The sequence below is a fragment of the Nomascus leucogenys genome, chromosome 19 (genome assembly GCF_006542625.1).
Source record: "Nomascus leucogenys isolate Asia chromosome 19, Asia_NLE_v1, whole genome shotgun sequence".
Taxonomy (NCBI): domain Eukaryota; kingdom Metazoa; phylum Chordata; class Mammalia; order Primates; family Hylobatidae; genus Nomascus; species Nomascus leucogenys.
Window position 1 is genome coordinate 29237921 of NC_044399.1, and position 18242 is coordinate 29256162.

Below are 18242 nucleotides of genomic sequence, written 5' to 3' on the forward strand. Positions count from 1 at the left end.
AGTTGAGAACCACTGTTTTAAAGTATCAGTCAACTTGATCATGCCACTCACCTGCTTAAAAACCTTCAAAGGCCAAGTGTGGTGGCTCATGCCTGTAATCTCAACACTCTGGGAGGCCGAGGCAGGTTGATCACTTGAGCCCAGGAGTTCAAGACTAGCCTGGGCAACATAGCGAGATCCCATCTCTACAAATTTTTTAAAAATTATCCAGGCATGATGGCAAGAGCCTGTAGTCCTAGCTACTTGGGAGACTAAGGCAGAAAAATCACTTGAGCCCAGGAGTTCAAGGCTGCAGTAAGCCATGATCATGCCACTGCACTATGGGCTGGGCATGAAAAGAAATGTCTGCTTCCCAGGAAGGATGGGGAACATAACCCAAGCTGCCCCAGCTGCCAAGTATATCTGGAAAGTAGAGATGTTGGGCTGCCAGAAGGGTGGGGAAAGCAGAAAGGCTGTGTCCCGAGGCTAGGTTCCCTAGAAGTACAGCTTGGATGAGGATCTTATTTAAGGGACTCATTGAGGAAGTAGAGAGGAGGGAGAGAAACAGGACATGGCAAGAGGCAGAGCTGGCAGGAATGTGGTCTCAGCCAGATGCCCTCCAGCCTGATCCTACGTGAATGGCATCAAAAAGCCAGGCCCACCCTGAGGCAAAGAGTCTAGCCTTGAGTAACCCCTTCTCCATCAGTCATTGGCCAACATCTAGGGGCAAGACAGCTCCTGTCAGCCGAGGGTAGTTCTCCACAGAAGGGGCAGCTGTAAGCTGCTATTGGCCAACCTCACAGCAGCCGGGGGAGGAGTGCGCCAGCCAGCAGAGCTGCTCCCCCGCCTGCCCCCGGGCCTTCCACTATACCCTGCATTTGGCCACTGCTCCTGGATGGGAAAGACCGACACCACAGGGGCCTGGCAGCACTCAGAGGCCTCCGCCTCCTCAGAAACTCTTGTCCCATAGTGTTTCCTTTGTGAGGCTAAACAAAATGATCTTTGACAAGATGGGCCAGCCAGGGAGTGAGGTTGGGAGTGGAAGTGACAGGTCAGAGCCAGCAGGCTGACCCCCAAGCCTTGGTAGGGTTAGTCCTTAAAAGGAAGCCACAGTGTGGTAATGTCACAGGACTGGCACCCATCCAGCAAAAGGGAGGCCGAGCCCGGGTTCATCGGAAAGTCAGAGGAGTAAAGTAAGAAATGAAAAGTGTAAGAGGAGAAAGGGAGGGAAGCCAGAAAAGGGAGGGAGGAACAGGTACTTAAGGTCATTGGGAACACAAGCCCCACAGCTAGACCTTCTGGGCTGATGCTCGCTCCACTCCTTTCCGTCCTGAGCCTGCCCTTCCTCTGAGATCCGTCAGACATCCCACCTCCTCCATGAAGCCACCCAGGCCTACCCTGTCCCCAGTCAGTCTCACTCCAGTGGACTCCTATAACATTCCCTGAGCACCCCACACTTCCTGGATCTGTCAGATTCAACCTCATATTGGGAATTATCCTTGGTTAACTGTCTTATTCATGCCTCTCTATCCTACTCCACAACAGCACAGAATCTGGCTCACGAGGGTGCCTGACTGATCTGTGGCTGTGGCAAGTGGAAAACTCCCTTGAGGATGTGCACTTCTTGATGTTTGAGGTAGGAATGTTGATCATGAGCAACCATGAAGACCAGGCCCAAAGTAGGGAGGGGACAACAGGGATGGCCAGGGAACCAGCTGCCATGCTTACAGGCCATGGGCTAGGGAAATAGCCGAGTCACAGCACACCTGCCTCCTGAGCCCCTGCTTGTGGCAAAGAATGGAGCATAGAGCCAGCAGCTCTGGCAATGGGCAATGGTGAGTGGGGCTTTAAGCTTGGAGAGGTCAGGGATCATGCATGACCCCTTGTTCACTCATATGGACCAAATGATGGCACAGAGCAACTGCTCAATGATGTGCGCCCCTGAGTATCTGTCACTGGATTATGTGATGATGGCACCACGAGGTCTAGATCTGAGGCCGGGTGGGCACCTGACACCCTAGCAAGACATGGTAAAGGGAGGCTGCAATGGCTGCCCTGGTTCCCTCATGGATTAGACTGGAATGCACTGAGGAGGAGCTGTTCTTGCACTGGTGAGAGGCAGGAACCAGGGCTTCTGACCCAGTCAGCTTTGTTTTGTGGCTTTAGTGGGGTAGCAGCCAAAAGAAACATGCTCTGGCTGGGATCCTGCCGCAGTGCCTCACACCAGACCAGGAACCATCAGGCCATGGAGGAGGACTGGGGTGCCCCCGTGGTCCAGCCGTACTCCTTTCCTGGGACCACCTTCTCTCCCTCAGTCCCCAGTCTTCTTCTCAGGGGTTTCCCACTTGAAACTTACCCATTTCCTTTGGTACCTTGAATTAGATGTAAATACTTTAAAGAGTAAAATGAAGTGAAACTCCTGCCTCACCCCCTAATTCAAATGGTTGTTGTTTGTGTGCTTTCATCTGTGTGTGTCTGATCTCTTGCTCTCCCCTAATCGTTCTGATAATACTTCCTTCCAAACTCTCTCTAAAATTTTGACAGCATGAGTAAAGGAAACAGTGTTGTAGATAATAAAAAAGCCGTCATTTTTGTGTTACTGGCATGCTTTAGAATCACACAGATCGACCTTTCTAAGTGACCTTTTTTAAAGGCTAATATCAGTATTAAAGTGAGTATCTGCATGGATTAGCTCAACTGATTAGAACCCCAATGCCAGCCGGGCGCGGTGGCTCACGCCTGTAATCCCAGCACTTTGGGAGGCCGAGGCGGGAGGATCATGAGGTCAAGAGATCGAGACCATCCTGGTCAATGTGGTGAAACCCTGTCTCTATTAAAAATACAAAAATTAGCTGGGCATGGTGGCACATGCCTATAGTCCCAACTACTTAGGAGGCTGAGGCGGGAGAATTGCTTGAACTGGGAGGCAGAGGTTGCAGTGAGCCAATATCGCACCACTGCACTCCAGCCTGGCAATAGAGCAAGACTCCGTCTCAAAAAAAAAAAAGAACCCCAATGCCGATGAAGCCAATCTGAGTCAAGGGTCATCCCCAGAAAACAATTATAATCTCTCTGTTTGGCCACACAATACCCGTAACCCAGTCCCAACCAATTTGTAAGTGTCTGTCCCAGGAGGGATTAAGCCACAGTGATGATGGCCCAGTAAAAACCCATCCTCAGTGCCCCAGGAACAACTCAGACTATTTGCCCTCTGAGAGTGTTGTCAACATGTCTGCAGATAAAGACTACATTAACATTAGTTCAACTTCTAGCTGGGGAGGTACCCCAGGAGTGGTTCTTGGGGCAAGGAGAAACTAATTTGAGATTATCAGTGGGCCTCAAGATTTTACTGAATTTTGCAATGAGAAGGACAACTCAGCACCCTGCTGAGTAGAAGGACTTAAAATCATAATCCCCAATCTGTCAGCAGGGACTCTCTGTGGCAGTGCTATCCAAGAGAACTTTCTGTCACATTGAAATGTTCTAAATCTGTGCTGTCCAATATACCAGCCACTAGCTACATGTGGCCACTGATCAGCTGAAGAACTGGATTTTTAATTTTTTTATTTTGGTTAATTTAAATAGCCACATGCGGCTAAAGGCTACCATATTGGATAGCAAAGATCTAGAATCCAAAAAATAACAGTAGTACCAATAGTAGTAATAGTGATAACAAAATAGTGCTAACATTAACAAGAGCATGACACCATTTTCCAGACATTGTTCAAGCACACTCCAGTGTCTTGCATATATACTACTATTTTCCAGATCTCTTGCGATACAAAGAAAAACTCATATAAAATTATTACTAACCTTACTACATATTCTGACATGTGTTTTCTAAGTCTATAAATACTAAAAATTTAATTGCCAACTATCAGTAACTTTTTTTTTTAACCTGAAAAGGGGATTGGTCCTTATACTCAAAAAGATTAGGAACCACTGACTTACACCTCTGCCTGCAAAGACCCATCTCAGGCCTTCACCTATGTTTCCAGGGGTTGCAGGTATATGAGGGGGTGTGGGTTCCAGGACAGGGGGCCCTGCAGTTCTCACCTGAGCACATCTCCCCCTTGTAGCGGACACAGGAGAAGTCATCACACTCACAGTACTTGCCCGTGATCTTGCCAAAGTCACTGCTGTGGCAGACACATTGACCACAGAGGCACTCGCCCCGCTGGCTGCAGACGGGCTGACCCTCCCGGGGGCTGCACTCATCCTGCTGGGAAGGGCGATAGTCCTCCTCTGAGCACTCACACTGGGATCCCAGCCAGCCAGGCCCACAACGGCATACCCCACACTCAAAGGTCCCATTGCCATTGTTGCAGCGATGGCTATTAGGTTCAGCTTGGGCCTGGCAGGCACAGTCGCAATCAAAGGTGACCTGGACAATCAGGCTGTCCTTGAAGCCCACGGGCTTGATAGAAAAGGACTTCTCCTTCTCCTGGGGACAGCCTCGCACCTTGGCCTCAATGCTGAAGCTCACCTGGATGGAAAGCAAGATTGTATTTAGACACAGTTGGGCCCAGTTAACACTCCAGCTCTGGAGGGAAAAGTTGTTCCCTGCCCTGCCAAGGAATACCCAAATTGGGTGTCTTATGCTTTTGCAATCTGGAGTTCCTCAGCCTTCCTTCTATGAAGGTCTGCAAAGCAAAAACACAAGCACGGGAATAGTATCATTGTGACATATCTAGCTGGATGCAGAGACATGGTTTACTGTCAATAAATAATAAAAGGCTGTTTTCTCACTCCACATATGAAATAGACCAGCTCAAACTGAACAGAACCTGTGATCATATAAACACCCTGCTCTGGCCTGATTATAATTATCAGCAAGCTGGACTGATTATAATTATCAGCAAGATGCACAAAGCACTGTTCTGCACCACACAATCCTACATGGTGGTCAATCATAAGCTCAGGATCTACTTCAGTTTCCACACATTTCATAGCTTATGCAATAAAGCATGTTTCAGGACAATATTTCTAACATGGGATGTTTGCACAAGTGCCTGAGAGATAGATAGATCAGTAGAAAGGATCAGTGCATCCAAAGATCTATTTTCTTTCCCTCCTTACTCCCCTCCCACCAACCCCTCTCCCCTTAGGCAGAAGCAGAGGAGAAATGACCAATAAGGAAAGTCGTGGAGAGACTGGAGTGGTGAAATGAACATCTGGTTTCAAAAATTCCATGAGGGTAGGTATTTTTGCCTGTTCCATTTGCTGCTAAATCCTCAGCAGCTAGAACAATGCCTAAAACATTGTCAGTGCTCAATAAATATTTATAGATGATGATGTCATTTTACATTTTAGATTTTACTTTCTTGTGTCATTTTACAAAAGAAAGGTATTAATTACCTTGGGAAGGCTGGAGACTGGTGAGGGACTGAAGGTAAAGAAATATTTTCCTTTGCAATCAACTGTGCATACACAAACAAAGGTAACCAAATTGTACGTTTTTTAAATTCCTGAGAGTAAAGTTCATGTAACAGAAATGGCTTATGCAACAGAAGCCTCAGAGGAAAAGATTGGTGGATCCATTACATCTAACTTGGAATGACTTTCAGGAAAGGTATTTTTCTTGCTCATATTTTTTTCTGGCAGAAGGGGGCCATTTTTAGTCACTACAAAAGGAAGAAAGGGGGTTGGGACACAGATGCTACAGGACAAAGGCCCTGCCCAGCCCACCTCACCGTGTCTCCGATCTTGAGTCCCATACAAGACTTGAGGCCAGGGATGACCTCATTGTTGAGGCAGGTGGCGTTGAAGGATAGAGACAACTCTTCAGGGAGGTCACGCACTTCCAGCTCGACTTTAGAGCGGATTTTCTGAGCAGAAAGGGGCATAAGAAGACAAGAAAATGAGCTGAAATGAAATGGGAAATGGCAAGAGCCAGTTCCATCCCAAGCCACATCTGCCAAGTAGCTCTGGATTCACCCCAGCAGTGCCAGAGGCTAAGGTTTGACCTGGAAGCTGCCGGAGCACCCCTAGGTCTCTGTTTCCTGCTCTTTCCTGCGCAGGAACCTGCTCCCTCTTTCCATCTCCGCTTGCATCTAGGTGAGTCTGGGTAAAATGTACCAGCTACACCCTCCTGCAGGCCTCACAGATGTTGCAAACGGGGAGTGCCAATACTGGTCACCTTGGAAAGCAGCACTTTCTACCTAATGTTTCATCAACCTCACCTTCCCCATGTCTCAGCTCTCTCTTTTCCCTGTTATTGGAGCCCAGTTTTCCTTCACTCTGCCCCCACAATTCCAGGGCTCTGCTCCTTCTCCATCTAATCCCCATCCCCATCCCCATCCCCATCCCATCCCATCCCCTTTCTTTCTTTCTGGGCTACTTCCTTCTCAGAAGGCTGCATCCCTTCTAGAGCGGGCCATTGCCTGGGCTCTGGGAGCACACAGAGAAGGCAGTAAGACCGTGTGGTAGACTGGCAACTGGGACTCACAAATCTGAGCCCTGCTGTGTAAGCCAAATGAGGTGGACTCTCCGCAGGACTATTCCCAGCACAAGACACTTACCCCATAAGCATCAACAATGAGCTGGAGGACATTGCTGGAATCCATGGACAGAACCCCGACTGTGGTCCCTGGGATGAGCTCACTATAGTTCTAGAAAGGAAGACGAAGTCCAGAGCTTACTGAAGGAAGGTGGTGGTCTCCAAAAGCCCTCCCCAAATCCCACTGAGAGTCCTGAGATGAAGATTGGAGGGAGGTATGGGATATTTCAATTGTCACTGCCAGGAATATATCTAGCAGTTTTTCAGCCCTGAGCAAAAGTAGAGGAAACCTCTCACCCCCCTCACCACCTCCCCTCCACTACCACAAACACCAACACACACCTAGTAAGTTCAAGGTTGCAGGAAAAAGGCCCAGAGTGCAATCTTTAGCTCCTGGGGAGTGGATTAGGGGAGAGTCTTCCCTGGTTGGGGACTATGGCCAATGCTAGCACAGGCTGGCTACCTGGGGCTCCCACCATCACAGGGCCCACACCAGGAAGCCCGAAGGCACAGTCACCTGATAGAGACTGACTACATTTTCCGTCACTGCAAAGATCAAATTGATGTTTTTCTGGGATAGCTTCTCAGTCATCAGCCCCAAAGAGGGATAATCCTAGGAAAATGACGGATGTAGAGGTTAATGAAGTCTCATGTACATCCCTAGGGTCTAAACTTAGAACTTATCTTGCTTGGGCTGTGGCTCAGAGTGTGGTGGTGCTTAAACCGTTTCACTTCATGCTGAAAGTGAGACAAGAGCCTGGGCAACAGAGCAAGACCCCATCTCTACAAAAAAAAATTTTTTATTTGCCAGATGTGGTGGTAAGTGCCTATAGTCCTAGCTACTGGGGAGGCTGAGGCAGGAGGATCACTTCAGCCCAGGAGTTGGAGGTTACAGTGAGCTATGATTGCACCACTGCACTCCAGCCTGGGCAGCAGAGCAAGACACTGTATTTAAAAAAAAAAAAAAAAATGGGGGGGTGACAGTGAGACAAGAAGGGTAAGTATCACAGAAGTCTACTTGTGAACTCCAGGGTAGACGAAGAGGTACAGGCCAGTGGTGTCAAAACTAAGCACCTCTTTCTTCCTGCTTGAATTAAATGCACTAATACTATGGAGCTGCTTCTGCGCACAAGGCACTGGGTTAGGCCTCTGTTTTGGAACTACTGACAAATGCCTTGGCCTGGCCCTCGTGATCCTCCACCGTGTGGTCTCAGTCTTTCTTTCCAAATATCACTCACCTCTCTCCCTCTTCCACTCAGCAGTGATCTGGCCCACTGTCTCCCACCTGGAGTGGCCTTCTTGTTGGTAATCCTCCTCCTTTCTTAGGGCCTAGCTTAGCCCCCACCTTCTTCAGGAGACTTCCTTGGCCATCCCAGCTCATGAGCTTTCCTCCCTTGGATATGTATAGCCACATTGGCTGTGCCACACCCATTTAGCACTAATCATGCATCTTGTGTTATTGTAAATATATATATCCTTTCTCCTCAACTGGACCAAAAACTCCCTAAGGATAGAACTATACATAGTCTTGTTACCTCCCTCAGCTCCTGGCCCAGTGCCTTGCATAGATTAGGTGTCAAAGGTTGCTGACTCATTGTCTGATAGTGCTTGACTTGGATATTGCTGACACCAAGGAACTCAAGGACGCTGTGGGGGTGGGGTGGTGAATCGTGAACATGTCCATGGGATCCTAGACCTTGCAGGGAGCTCATTAGATCCTCAGCTCAGTCTCCTGCCTTTACACAGGTATACCTTGAAGTCACCTAGATGTGGAAGTTGCTATATTATCCTTAGGAGACAAAGAGTTCACACCTGCCCCAGATACCTAGAGCATTACAGCACATTTCTCTTATGGCTTATAGTAATTTCTCCTGATTCAATTTAAATATTTTCCTCTTGTTTAACCTTCTACGGCCATATAAAACAACTTATAAGTTCTCTCAAGTATAAGCTAAATCATCCTTTAGCCTTCTTTCTTTCAGGCTAAATGACTCTGGCCCTTTAATCTTTCCTCGTAGGACCTGTTCACCATGTCTTTTATGTTCTTCCCACCCCCCTTTCTAAGAGAAGGGGTCTCCAATAGGAGCAATGGCTCACGCCTGTAATCCCAGCACTTTGGGAGGCTTAAGCAGGCAGATTGCTTAAGCCAAGGAGTTCGAGACCAGCCTGGGCAACATAGCAAGACCCTGTTTTCAAAAATTAGCTGGGCATGGTAGTGCATGCCTGTGGTCCCAGCTATTCAGGAGACTGAGGTGGTGCAGGCTTGTGAGCCAAGATTGCACTACTGCACTCCAGCTGGGCAACACAGCAAGACTCTCTATCAAAAAAAAAAAAAAAAAAAAGCAGGGGTAGTTCTTGCTCTGTCACTCAGGCTGGAGTGTAGTGGCAAGGTCACAGCTCACTGCAGCCTCAGACTACTGGGCTCAAGAGATCTTTCTGCCTCAGCCCCACAAGTACCTGGGACCACAAGCCACCACACTCAACAAATTTTTGCATATTTTTGTAGAGGCAGGGTCTCACTATATTTCCCAAGCTGGTTTCAAACTCCTGGACTCAAGTGATCCTCCCACCTCAGCCTCCCAAAGTGCTGAGATTACAGGCATGAGCCATCACATGCCTGGCCAATCTTTCTCTTTTTTTCCTCTATCTTCTTCCAATAACCACAAATTAGTATGGTATTCCAAGAAAGGGCTAATCAGAGTGGAGAGGAAGACCTGCTTTCCAGCTGGGTTGTAAAAATCCTTTGGGTCCATTCTGGATCCCATGATGCTGCTGCTATGCTGGCGGCAGTGAAGGCAGTGATAACACCACAATCAGGGACATCTCTAATGGTTATATAGGTTGTATGCTGGATAACGGTGTCCAGTTGGTAAGGGATAGGGGCAAGCTGAAACCGAGCCCTGCACCCTGCCCAGAAGGAGGGGCTGCCATTTTCATATTCACACAGACTCTGCCTGGGTTAGGGCAACCCTCACCATCATGAATAGAAACCATAGGTGGTGCCAGAGATCTCACCATGGTAGTGGAGGCAGAGTAGTGATTGTCACTACCAACATGACACTGCCCATCATTGGGCTGGACAATGCCTGCCAGCCTTCCGTCCAGTGCTATGTGAGTCTTGGCATCAGTGGTAAACACCAGCAAGTGGGATGCATCATTCCTCCAGCCAATCTTTTCCTGTTAAAAGAAAACAAAAAACAAAGGCAGAGGAGACAAAACAAATTCAGCCATGTCACTGGTAGAGAACAGAGACCCAGGGCACTCCCTGGCTAAAGGGCTGGACAGCTTGTTTTGAAGAAGGGTCTCAGTCCCAGTCCTTGGAACCGAAGCTGAAGCTTTCCAGTTCAGGGGTTTCATTCTCTTCAGAAAACAGTCTCATAGCTGATTAGTTCAAGCAGCTGAATGAGATCCTCTTAAACTCCAAACTTAACTCTTCTAATGACAGTCACATTGCTCATCTAGAAACTGACGTGCATCCACAGAGCTGACCTGGCCTAGAAGAGATCTCATCTGAACATCTGCCTACTTTGCTGAGGTTAAGTTAACCCAACCTTAACTCTGAAGTAACTCTGAAGGTGGGAAGATGCTCTCCCCTGGGAACACCTGAGACCACTGGGGTTCAAAGAAATGTCAGCTCAGGCCAGGGAGTGGATCTAAGCCGAGGCTGAATATCAGGAGCAACTTACTACTCATAACTGCAGGAAGCTCTGCTTAGTTCTCATCTCATTTTACACCAGAAATCCCCAGAGTTCAGCCACTTCCTTCCCCATTTTGATCTATGCCAACCACACCTGGCACTCCAAGTCCTCCAAACTCACATCACAGACTGTAGCCTGCATGATGGCATCAAAGCCACCCTCTGGGGCATCTCGGTTCCGTGACACACTCTGCTTCTTCACTTCCTCATTGAAGCGGGTCACCTGGTCAGTTAGCGTCAGCACGTGTTTGTAGCCAAACATGGGCAAGCAGGTGGTCTTCATACTGGGGAGGGATGGGAGATAATTTAAGCAGACACCTTGATGGAAAAGGCAGCATGGGAATTGGGGGAAAGAGAGGGGACAAATATAGATAGTGGTATGCCCAGGCCAGTTCCATACAACCACAGTTACCCAGACAGTTCAGACTCCAAAATCCTCAAATTACCTGAGGCTCCTCATCAACCTTACCCCCATCCAGCTAACCTAGAGGATAAGAGATTGAACTGGAAACAAGACTCCCTGAGCTTAGATCCCAGCTGCCCTCTTTACTAGCCATGGGACCTTTGGCAAGCCTCTCAATCCAACCTGTGAAAGTGGGGCCAGGATAGCATATAGCCCATAAGAGTTGTGAGACTTAAGTAAGTTCATACACACAAAGCACTTAGACCAGAGCAAGGCTCGAGTTGCTGTTACTATCACCTTATACTTAACACTTTCCTAAAGTAACAATAAAGCAAAAGTTCATCAGTAAGTTAAGGTCCCTGAACCATCAATAAATTGATAGATCATGCAGGACAGGAGCATTTCTGCCCCCAGCCAAAATAGTGTGTTTAATTAATAGCTGATGTCTTGCTTGGGAACCTTGCAACCCAGATAGAAGGTTGAATGCCACATCATATAACTTCAAAACTTTTTTTTTTTTAGAGACAGTTGTGCTCCATTGCCCAGATTGGAGTGCAGTGGCACAATCATGGCTCACTGCAGCCTCAACCTCCCAGGCTCAATCAATCCCCCACCTCAGCCTCCCTGTAGTCCTGGGGACTGCAGGCATGCACCATCACACACAGCTAATTTTTTTGTAATTTTTGTAGAGATGGGGGTCTCACTATGTTGCCTAGGCTGAACTCAAACTCCTAGGCTCAAGTGATCCTCCCACCTTGGTCTCCCAAAGTGCTGGGATTACAGAAGTGAGCCACCCCACCTGGCCATAACTTTGAAAACTAAAAAGTAAATTCACACCTTTTCAGACTCAGCAACCAGCATTGTTAAGTTATTCTAATACATGGATTTGCACAGTCTCCACCAATTAAATAAATAAGCCGTTCAGTTTTAAGCCAAAGTGTCAAACAGAGGCACAAGTTATCCATTTACAGACTATAAAAGTGTTCAACAAATGTCATTTCCACTCTTTTATATTCCTTAGCACATCATTTCTTCTGTTTTCACCCTGCAGGATGCACGGCCTTGATGAAGACAGTAACGCCAACAATGGAATCGATCCTTCTGTAATCATAATTTCTCGGTTTACTTATCCATAAATTTCTTTCTACTTTTGACCTCATTTCCCTCCCATCCTCTCTTGCCTCCTATTTATTTGTTACCAAGACTAAGAAGCTGATGAATTTTCTTTCTAGGTTCTCCAAACAGCCTTAGGCTCCACTGACACAATACTCTAGATCCACAAGCTAGCCCATTTGCCAGACAGGGAGACCAAGGTAGAGAGGAGCTATAGTTTGGCCAGAAGACAGCCAACAAAGTGATCCTAGAGCTAGAAATAGGAACAGGACTTGGACCCTCCTGGGGCAAAGGATGCTGTTCTGGCATCTGGAGGAGGGACTTACTCATAGCAGGGGTTTTCGAGGGCCTCCGGTGGGGAGATATACATGTATGGTGACACAGGCTTGTCCACAAACGCCCCGAAGCCAATCCGCAGGTTACTGGTGAGCTTTCGCATCTGGGTGGCCAGCTTGGTACCCAGGTTCTGGATGCTCCACAGATCGTCCTTCATGGAGTAAGACAGGTCCATCAAGTAGTAGATGTCCACAGGGTAATCCTCCACCTGCCGCACTTGGATGGAGAAATTCTTCGAATCATCTGGAAGGCAGAAAGATGTTAGTTTTTATCTTCTTCTCCCACCAAGATTGAATAAGCAGATTTGGATACAGTTGGGACTAAGAAATTGCATGATCAAAGCAAACCAGAAAGCCCTGGTCCCTTTTCCTCTTCCTTTGCAATTCTATTACTCTTCTAATCTCTTGACCCCCTATTTTTAACCTCTTCTTTTCCATTCTAAAATTTTCCACTTTCTCTAAATCCCCAGGGGATTTCTAATCCTGTGAGTTCCACGGGTCTATCACTGTGAGTCACAGAGATTTTGATAGTTACTACACTTCAGACTCTGTAAAAGACAGAAATTGCACCCTACCCTTCTCTGAATCCTATTGCATCCAACACATGCCTTGGTAGTAGGTAAATCCTTCTTGCCTTAGTTGGAAAGTCAAAATCAATGCTTCAAAATTTCTGTCTCTTAGTCTAACCCTTCCTCCCTCTAAAGGTCTTGTGTACCTATTGTGTCTGCCCCCATTCTCCTGTCCCAATCCCCCATGAAAGGGGGGCTTACAAGTTGCTTTCTTGTTCTGTATCTCATTTGCACCTCAACACAAAGCTCTAAGCTAGGTAAAACAGGCACTTGGGTAAAGAAGAAACAAATGTTTTTTGAGCACCTACTATGTCAGAAGGGTTAAGTAACTTGTCCAAGGTCAAATAGCTAATATATGATACAGTCAAGATTCAGCTCAGATCTTCTGACTCAAGTCCTAACATCTCTTATTTTCTTCCATTCTCTTGCCCACAGCTCCCCGCTCATCCTTGTCTTCCCACCCCATTTCCATTCTGAGCTACTTCCCCAAGACTTCCTCCTCAGACCTCCACCTTGTGCTCTATGCCCACCTGTTTCAGGTCTCTCCCCGCAAAGGGTCCCATCCCTACCTGGTCGGAGCCGGAGTGCAATCCTCTGGGGACTGACTTGAGTGACCTGGGAGCTGTCTCCAGAGCCCTTGTCGCTGAGGGGCCTGTCCTCTAGTACTCGGGCCTCACTCACTGGGAACTCGATGGATTCTGGGGCACAGTTATCCTTCAGCAGATTCTCCTTCAGGTCACAGCGAGGTGAGCCCAGAGGCAGGGCCTGTAAGACAGGAGCCCAAAGAGAAGTCCAGCAATCAGAGCTATGGTGACTGTCTGCCTCCTGCAGGCCCTACCACTTCCCAATAGCTAAGAGTTTACCCCATAACATTGGAGCATAAACAAATTGTTGTGGTCTTTCCTGGGATAATCCCTTAGGACCGTTGTACAGAAAGGGGAAATTGATACATTGGGAGGCCAAGGCAGGAGGACTGCTTGAGGCCAAGAGTTCAAGACCAGCCTAGGCAACATAGCTAGACACTGTCTCTACCAAAAAAAAAAAAAAAGGAAAAAGAAAAGAGAAATTGAGATATTAGGAAGGCCTATTCATGGAGTTGTAGCTAGAAGGAGAGCCTGTACAGTAAGATGCCTGGTAGACCAGCATTTTTTAACTGTGGAATACCACACACTTGTGGGTCCCAAAATCAATTTAGCAGGTGTCAACTATCATTTTGTTAAATAAAATACAATAGAATAGAATAGAAAATATGAAAGTGTACAAATAGTCAAAGTGTTGTTTTGTGAAACTCTTATATTGTTGGAGGAGAGTGGGGAATAACACATATAATAAATAACTATACCCAGTACAATGTGTTTCTTTCTGTAGGTCAGGGTCAAAACAGTTTGGAAGCTACTGTGTTTGACACGGGTTAGACTGTGAGATCCATGAAGTCAGGGACTGTGTGTGTCTTGGCCCCTCTCATTTCCCAGCATCCGACCTAGGACTTACCACAAACGTGATAGGGAAAGGCAGTGTAAGGAGGCAGGAAAGAGTCAGGGCTAAGAGCACAGGAGTAAATCTCAGCATTGCACTTACAACTGCTTACTAAGGCAAGTCACCTAATTCCTCCAAGCCTGGTTTCCTCAGCTGTAACACGAACATAATAACAGTCCCTCCTTCAGTACTTAAGAGCAATCAAAATCATAGAGTCAAAAAGTAGAATAGTAGTTTCCAGGGACTGGGAGGAATAGAGAATTACTGTTTGATGGGTACAGAGTTTAAGTTTTACAAGATGAAAAGAGTTAAGGAGATAGATAGTGGTGATGGGTTTCATGACAATATGAATGTACTTCATGCCACTGAACTGTACGCTTAAAAATGGTTAAGATGGGCCAGGCACAGTTGCTTACGCCTGTAATCCTAGCACTTTGGGAGGCCGAGGTGGGCAGATCACCTGAGGTCAGGAGTTCGAGACCAGCCTGGCCAACCTAGCGAAAACCCGTCTCTACTGAAAATACAAAAATTAGCCAGGTGTGGTGGCATGCACCTGTAGTCCCAGCTACTTGAGAGACAGGCACGAGAATCACTTAAACCTGGGAGGTGGAGGTTGCAGCGAGCCGAGATCATGCCACTCCACTCCAGCCTGGGTGACAGAGCAGGACTTGATCTCACAAAACAAAACAAAATGGTTAAGATGATAAATCCTATGTTATGGGTATTCACCTCTCCTACCTCTTCCTCCTCTGGAAGCGTCTTTTTCTTGCTCAGAAAAGCCCCAATCCTATCTCTGATTCCAGCTGCCCACAAAGCCCCAGGGAGAAAACCTTCCCAAAAAGGCAGTGGATAAATCAGAATGCAGTGAGGAGCGGATCCTTTCCAGAACCAAGACAGATGCTGAAGAAGACAGCAGGGACCGGAGCCCAGCAAACTGGATGAGAGCAGCAAGGCCATCACGCATCTTCAGGCTCCATCAGCAGAGGGAGAGAATGCATTAGACGGGAGTTTCCTGACTCCTATTTTCTAATGTGGCAGTCCTAATGAGAAGAGGGTTTGAAGCTCTAAGATGTGCTGACGGTCCTAATGGTTTGTTATGAGTTTCCTTAGAAAAATTAAACACTGAAAACCAAAACTGCCTCCCTCCCTCCCTTTGTGGTTGCTGACATCAGAGGTCAGGAATATAACAGGCCTGCTCGTCAGCCAAACTCTCCACGAGAGCCCTCTGTTCCAGAAGAGCACCAAGGCAGTGACCTCAACATACTTGGGCAACATTCCCTTTCTTGGTAACCCAGGCTGAGAAGGTAGAAGGAATGTCTCCAGGTTATGCAGGAAGAAAGCTAGAAGGGGGAGGGGTGAATATTAAAGTTCCAGTTCCCAGGGAAACCGGATATTACACAAAAAGGGCAAAAATAGCCAAGACCCAGGGGAAGGGCCCAAGCACAGAGGTGGGAGGTTCCAGCCGGCGCCCTGCGAGCTGGCTGAATTACCTCCCTCTCCTGGGAGGGTGACACACGCTCTTGGTACCATTCTCCATTAATCCCACTTTGGAAATTGGGAAAATATAACATGAATAGTTGTCATTATCCTGCCTATTTCACAGGGTTAGTCAGGAAGTAAAAGAAGACTCTGAATGTGAAATGCTTTCAAAATATAAAAATCTCAACATAAGTTAACTATACTGAAATCCATTAGAACAGAGGTCCCCAACCTTTTAGGCACCAGGGACTGGTTTCATGGAAGACAATTTTTCCATGGACAGGGAGGTGGGGATGGTTTCAGAATGAAACTGCTCCACCCCAGATCATCAGGCATTAGTTTGATTCTCATAAGGAGTGAACAACCTAGATCCCTCCCATGCGCAGTTCACAGCAGGGTTTGAACTCCTATGAGAATCTAATGCCACCACGGATCTGACGGATCTGGTGGAGCTCAGGCAGTAATGCTCACTCGCCTGCTGCTGACCGCCTGCTGCTGACCTCCTGCTGTGTGGCTCGGTTCCTAACAGGCCATGGACTAGGAATTGGAGCCCCTGCTTTAGGACATAGTACAAACAAATAAATGCAAATATAAAGTGACTTTTTTTTTTTTAGATGGAGTTTCGCTCTTGTTGCCCAGGCTGGAGTAGTGCAATGGCACAATCTCGGCTCACTGCAACCTCCACCTCCCAGGTTCAAGCAATTCTCCTGCGTCAGCCTGGGGTTACAGGCCTGCACCACCACGCCCAGCTAATTTTGTATTTTTAGTAGAGACGGGGTTTCGCCATGTTGGTCACGCTGGTTTCAAACTCACCTCAAGTGATCTGCCTCAAGGGATCTGCCCACCTTAGCCCTGCTGGGATTACAGGAGTGAGCCACCACACCTGGCAGGTGACTCTTTTTTACAGTTACCGCATAATAACTACTATTATTTCATACTCTTTTCTTGGACAGCGAGAGTCGATATGCCCCAGTACTTTTTTTACCCCAGAGCGCCACCAAAACATCTCCCATCCATGGTTGTCTTGATTAACTCATCTGGTGAGGACAAGAAATCACTTGAACACGCAAAGAGAAAAGAATGAAGAGGGCAGAAAGGAGGAGGGGAGGAACATGAAGCATTTTTGTTTATAGTTGTTGGTATTCACATTTCATTGTTTACAAGAAGAGGAGCACTCTTAATATTATACTTCCTTTTACAATAATAAGTTGGAGCAAAACTCTCAAGATGAACATTTGTCCTCCAGATTAAAAATAAATAGAAAGAAGACAAGTCAGAATAAAATTATGTTTGGGATTACATAGAAATGTAAATCATGGCCTATGTCTTGCTCCTGCAGTTGCAGAGAAGAAAACGAGAAGGAAATCCTATTAGAGTCTTCCTCTACTTCGCTAGACTCAAACCCCTTCTTCCTCTGTCACCCTTGGTTGTCAGGCTAAGTGGGAAGCTGGCCCACCTTCCAGGGTGTACTCGGGTTTATATAAGAATTCCTAGTATTTCCCTCCACTGTAGGGTTGCCAAATTTAGCAAATATTTGGGACATACTTATACTAGAAATTATTTTTTAATTCAAATTTAAGTGGATGTTCTGTAGTCTAGATTTATTTTTTAGAGACAGGATCTCCCTGTGTTACCCAGGCTGGAGTGCAGTGGCTATTAACAGACATGATCATGGTGCACTATAGCCTCAAACTCCTGGGCTCAGAGGATTCTCCCACTCCAGCCTCCTGAGTAGCTGGGACTACACGCACCAGGCTGGATGTTCTGTATTTATCTGGCAACCTTAATTCCACCTCCATCCACCTTGACCCCAACCCCAGTGGCCCTTCGATTAGCAATGTTTGCCAAACTTGCTATCATAAAAACCCATTCTGATGTAACAGACCCAGGGTCCATCCTGGGAAGCTTTATTTTTAACAAGCACCCCAGGCAATTCTCAACACCAAATGAGTTTGGGAGGTTCTAGACTCCAGCAGGGCACCACTGAGACTAAGACTATGAGTTGAGTCTCTGTATAAAGCCGGCCTCTTTGCTAGATTTACAGACCAGAGAGAGCACACCACCCCAACCCGTGTCAGTATCCAGCCCTCCAAGAACACACCCTATGCAGATGGGCCCAGAACTCCGTGCTCATCCACATTGGCTATGTTTTCCTCTTACCCAGCCAAGCTCTCACTATACACACCCAAGAGCTCCGGTCCTCTAGGACCAAGGGGAAAGCCGAGCCCAACCAGTTGTTTTTCCAGGCACTGCCAGCTTGCCTGGAACAGCCAACTCAGGGGAGGAAGAACAGAGGGCTCTCCAGGGTTTGATTATTCAACAAATTACCTACAAAATGGACCAGACAGTTCACCTTTGGTTTTTTGAAGTCAATGTCCAAGGCATTTTCAGCAGTTAAACTTGGCCTATCCTGGGGAAGCCCTGCTCCTCTCAAGAACAAAATAGCATTTATGTTCAGGTTAAAGTCCAGGATTCCCACCTCCCATCCCTCCCTGGTCACCACATTCTGTCCCACACTGGGCTCCTCCACCTTCCTTCCCTCACTCCTCCCTCTTGCTCAGGGATAGCTGTAGTCCTTCACTAACCTCGGCCCTGCCTCCTTTCATGTTCATATGCCATTCTCCCAGGGAATATCTTACTGGACTTTCTACCTCCCTCCATTTGTTTTCTTTGGTCCTAGCTGCGCCCATTT

General features: G+C 47.2%; 1 protein-coding gene across 1 annotated transcript in view; it reads right to left on the bottom strand.

The window, feature by feature from the left end:
* The window catches only part of ITGB3 (integrin subunit beta 3), a 57368-nt gene that overhangs the window by 16315 nt on the left and 22811 nt on the right, over window positions 1-18242 (bottom strand). Inside the window, exons 3-10 of the mRNA XM_003270698.4 lie at window positions 13165-13360; window positions 12018-12270; window positions 10297-10459; window positions 9494-9655; window positions 6996-7091; window positions 6501-6590; window positions 5673-5807; window positions 4036-4465 (exon numbers count right to left, since the gene is read on the bottom strand). Coding sequence (XP_003270746.1) covers window positions 4036-4465; window positions 5673-5807; window positions 6501-6590; window positions 6996-7091; window positions 9494-9655; window positions 10297-10459; window positions 12018-12270; window positions 13165-13360 — 1525 coding nt within the window. The remainder of the gene's footprint in view (window positions 1-4035; window positions 4466-5672; window positions 5808-6500; window positions 6591-6995; window positions 7092-9493; window positions 9656-10296; window positions 10460-12017; window positions 12271-13164; window positions 13361-18242) is intronic.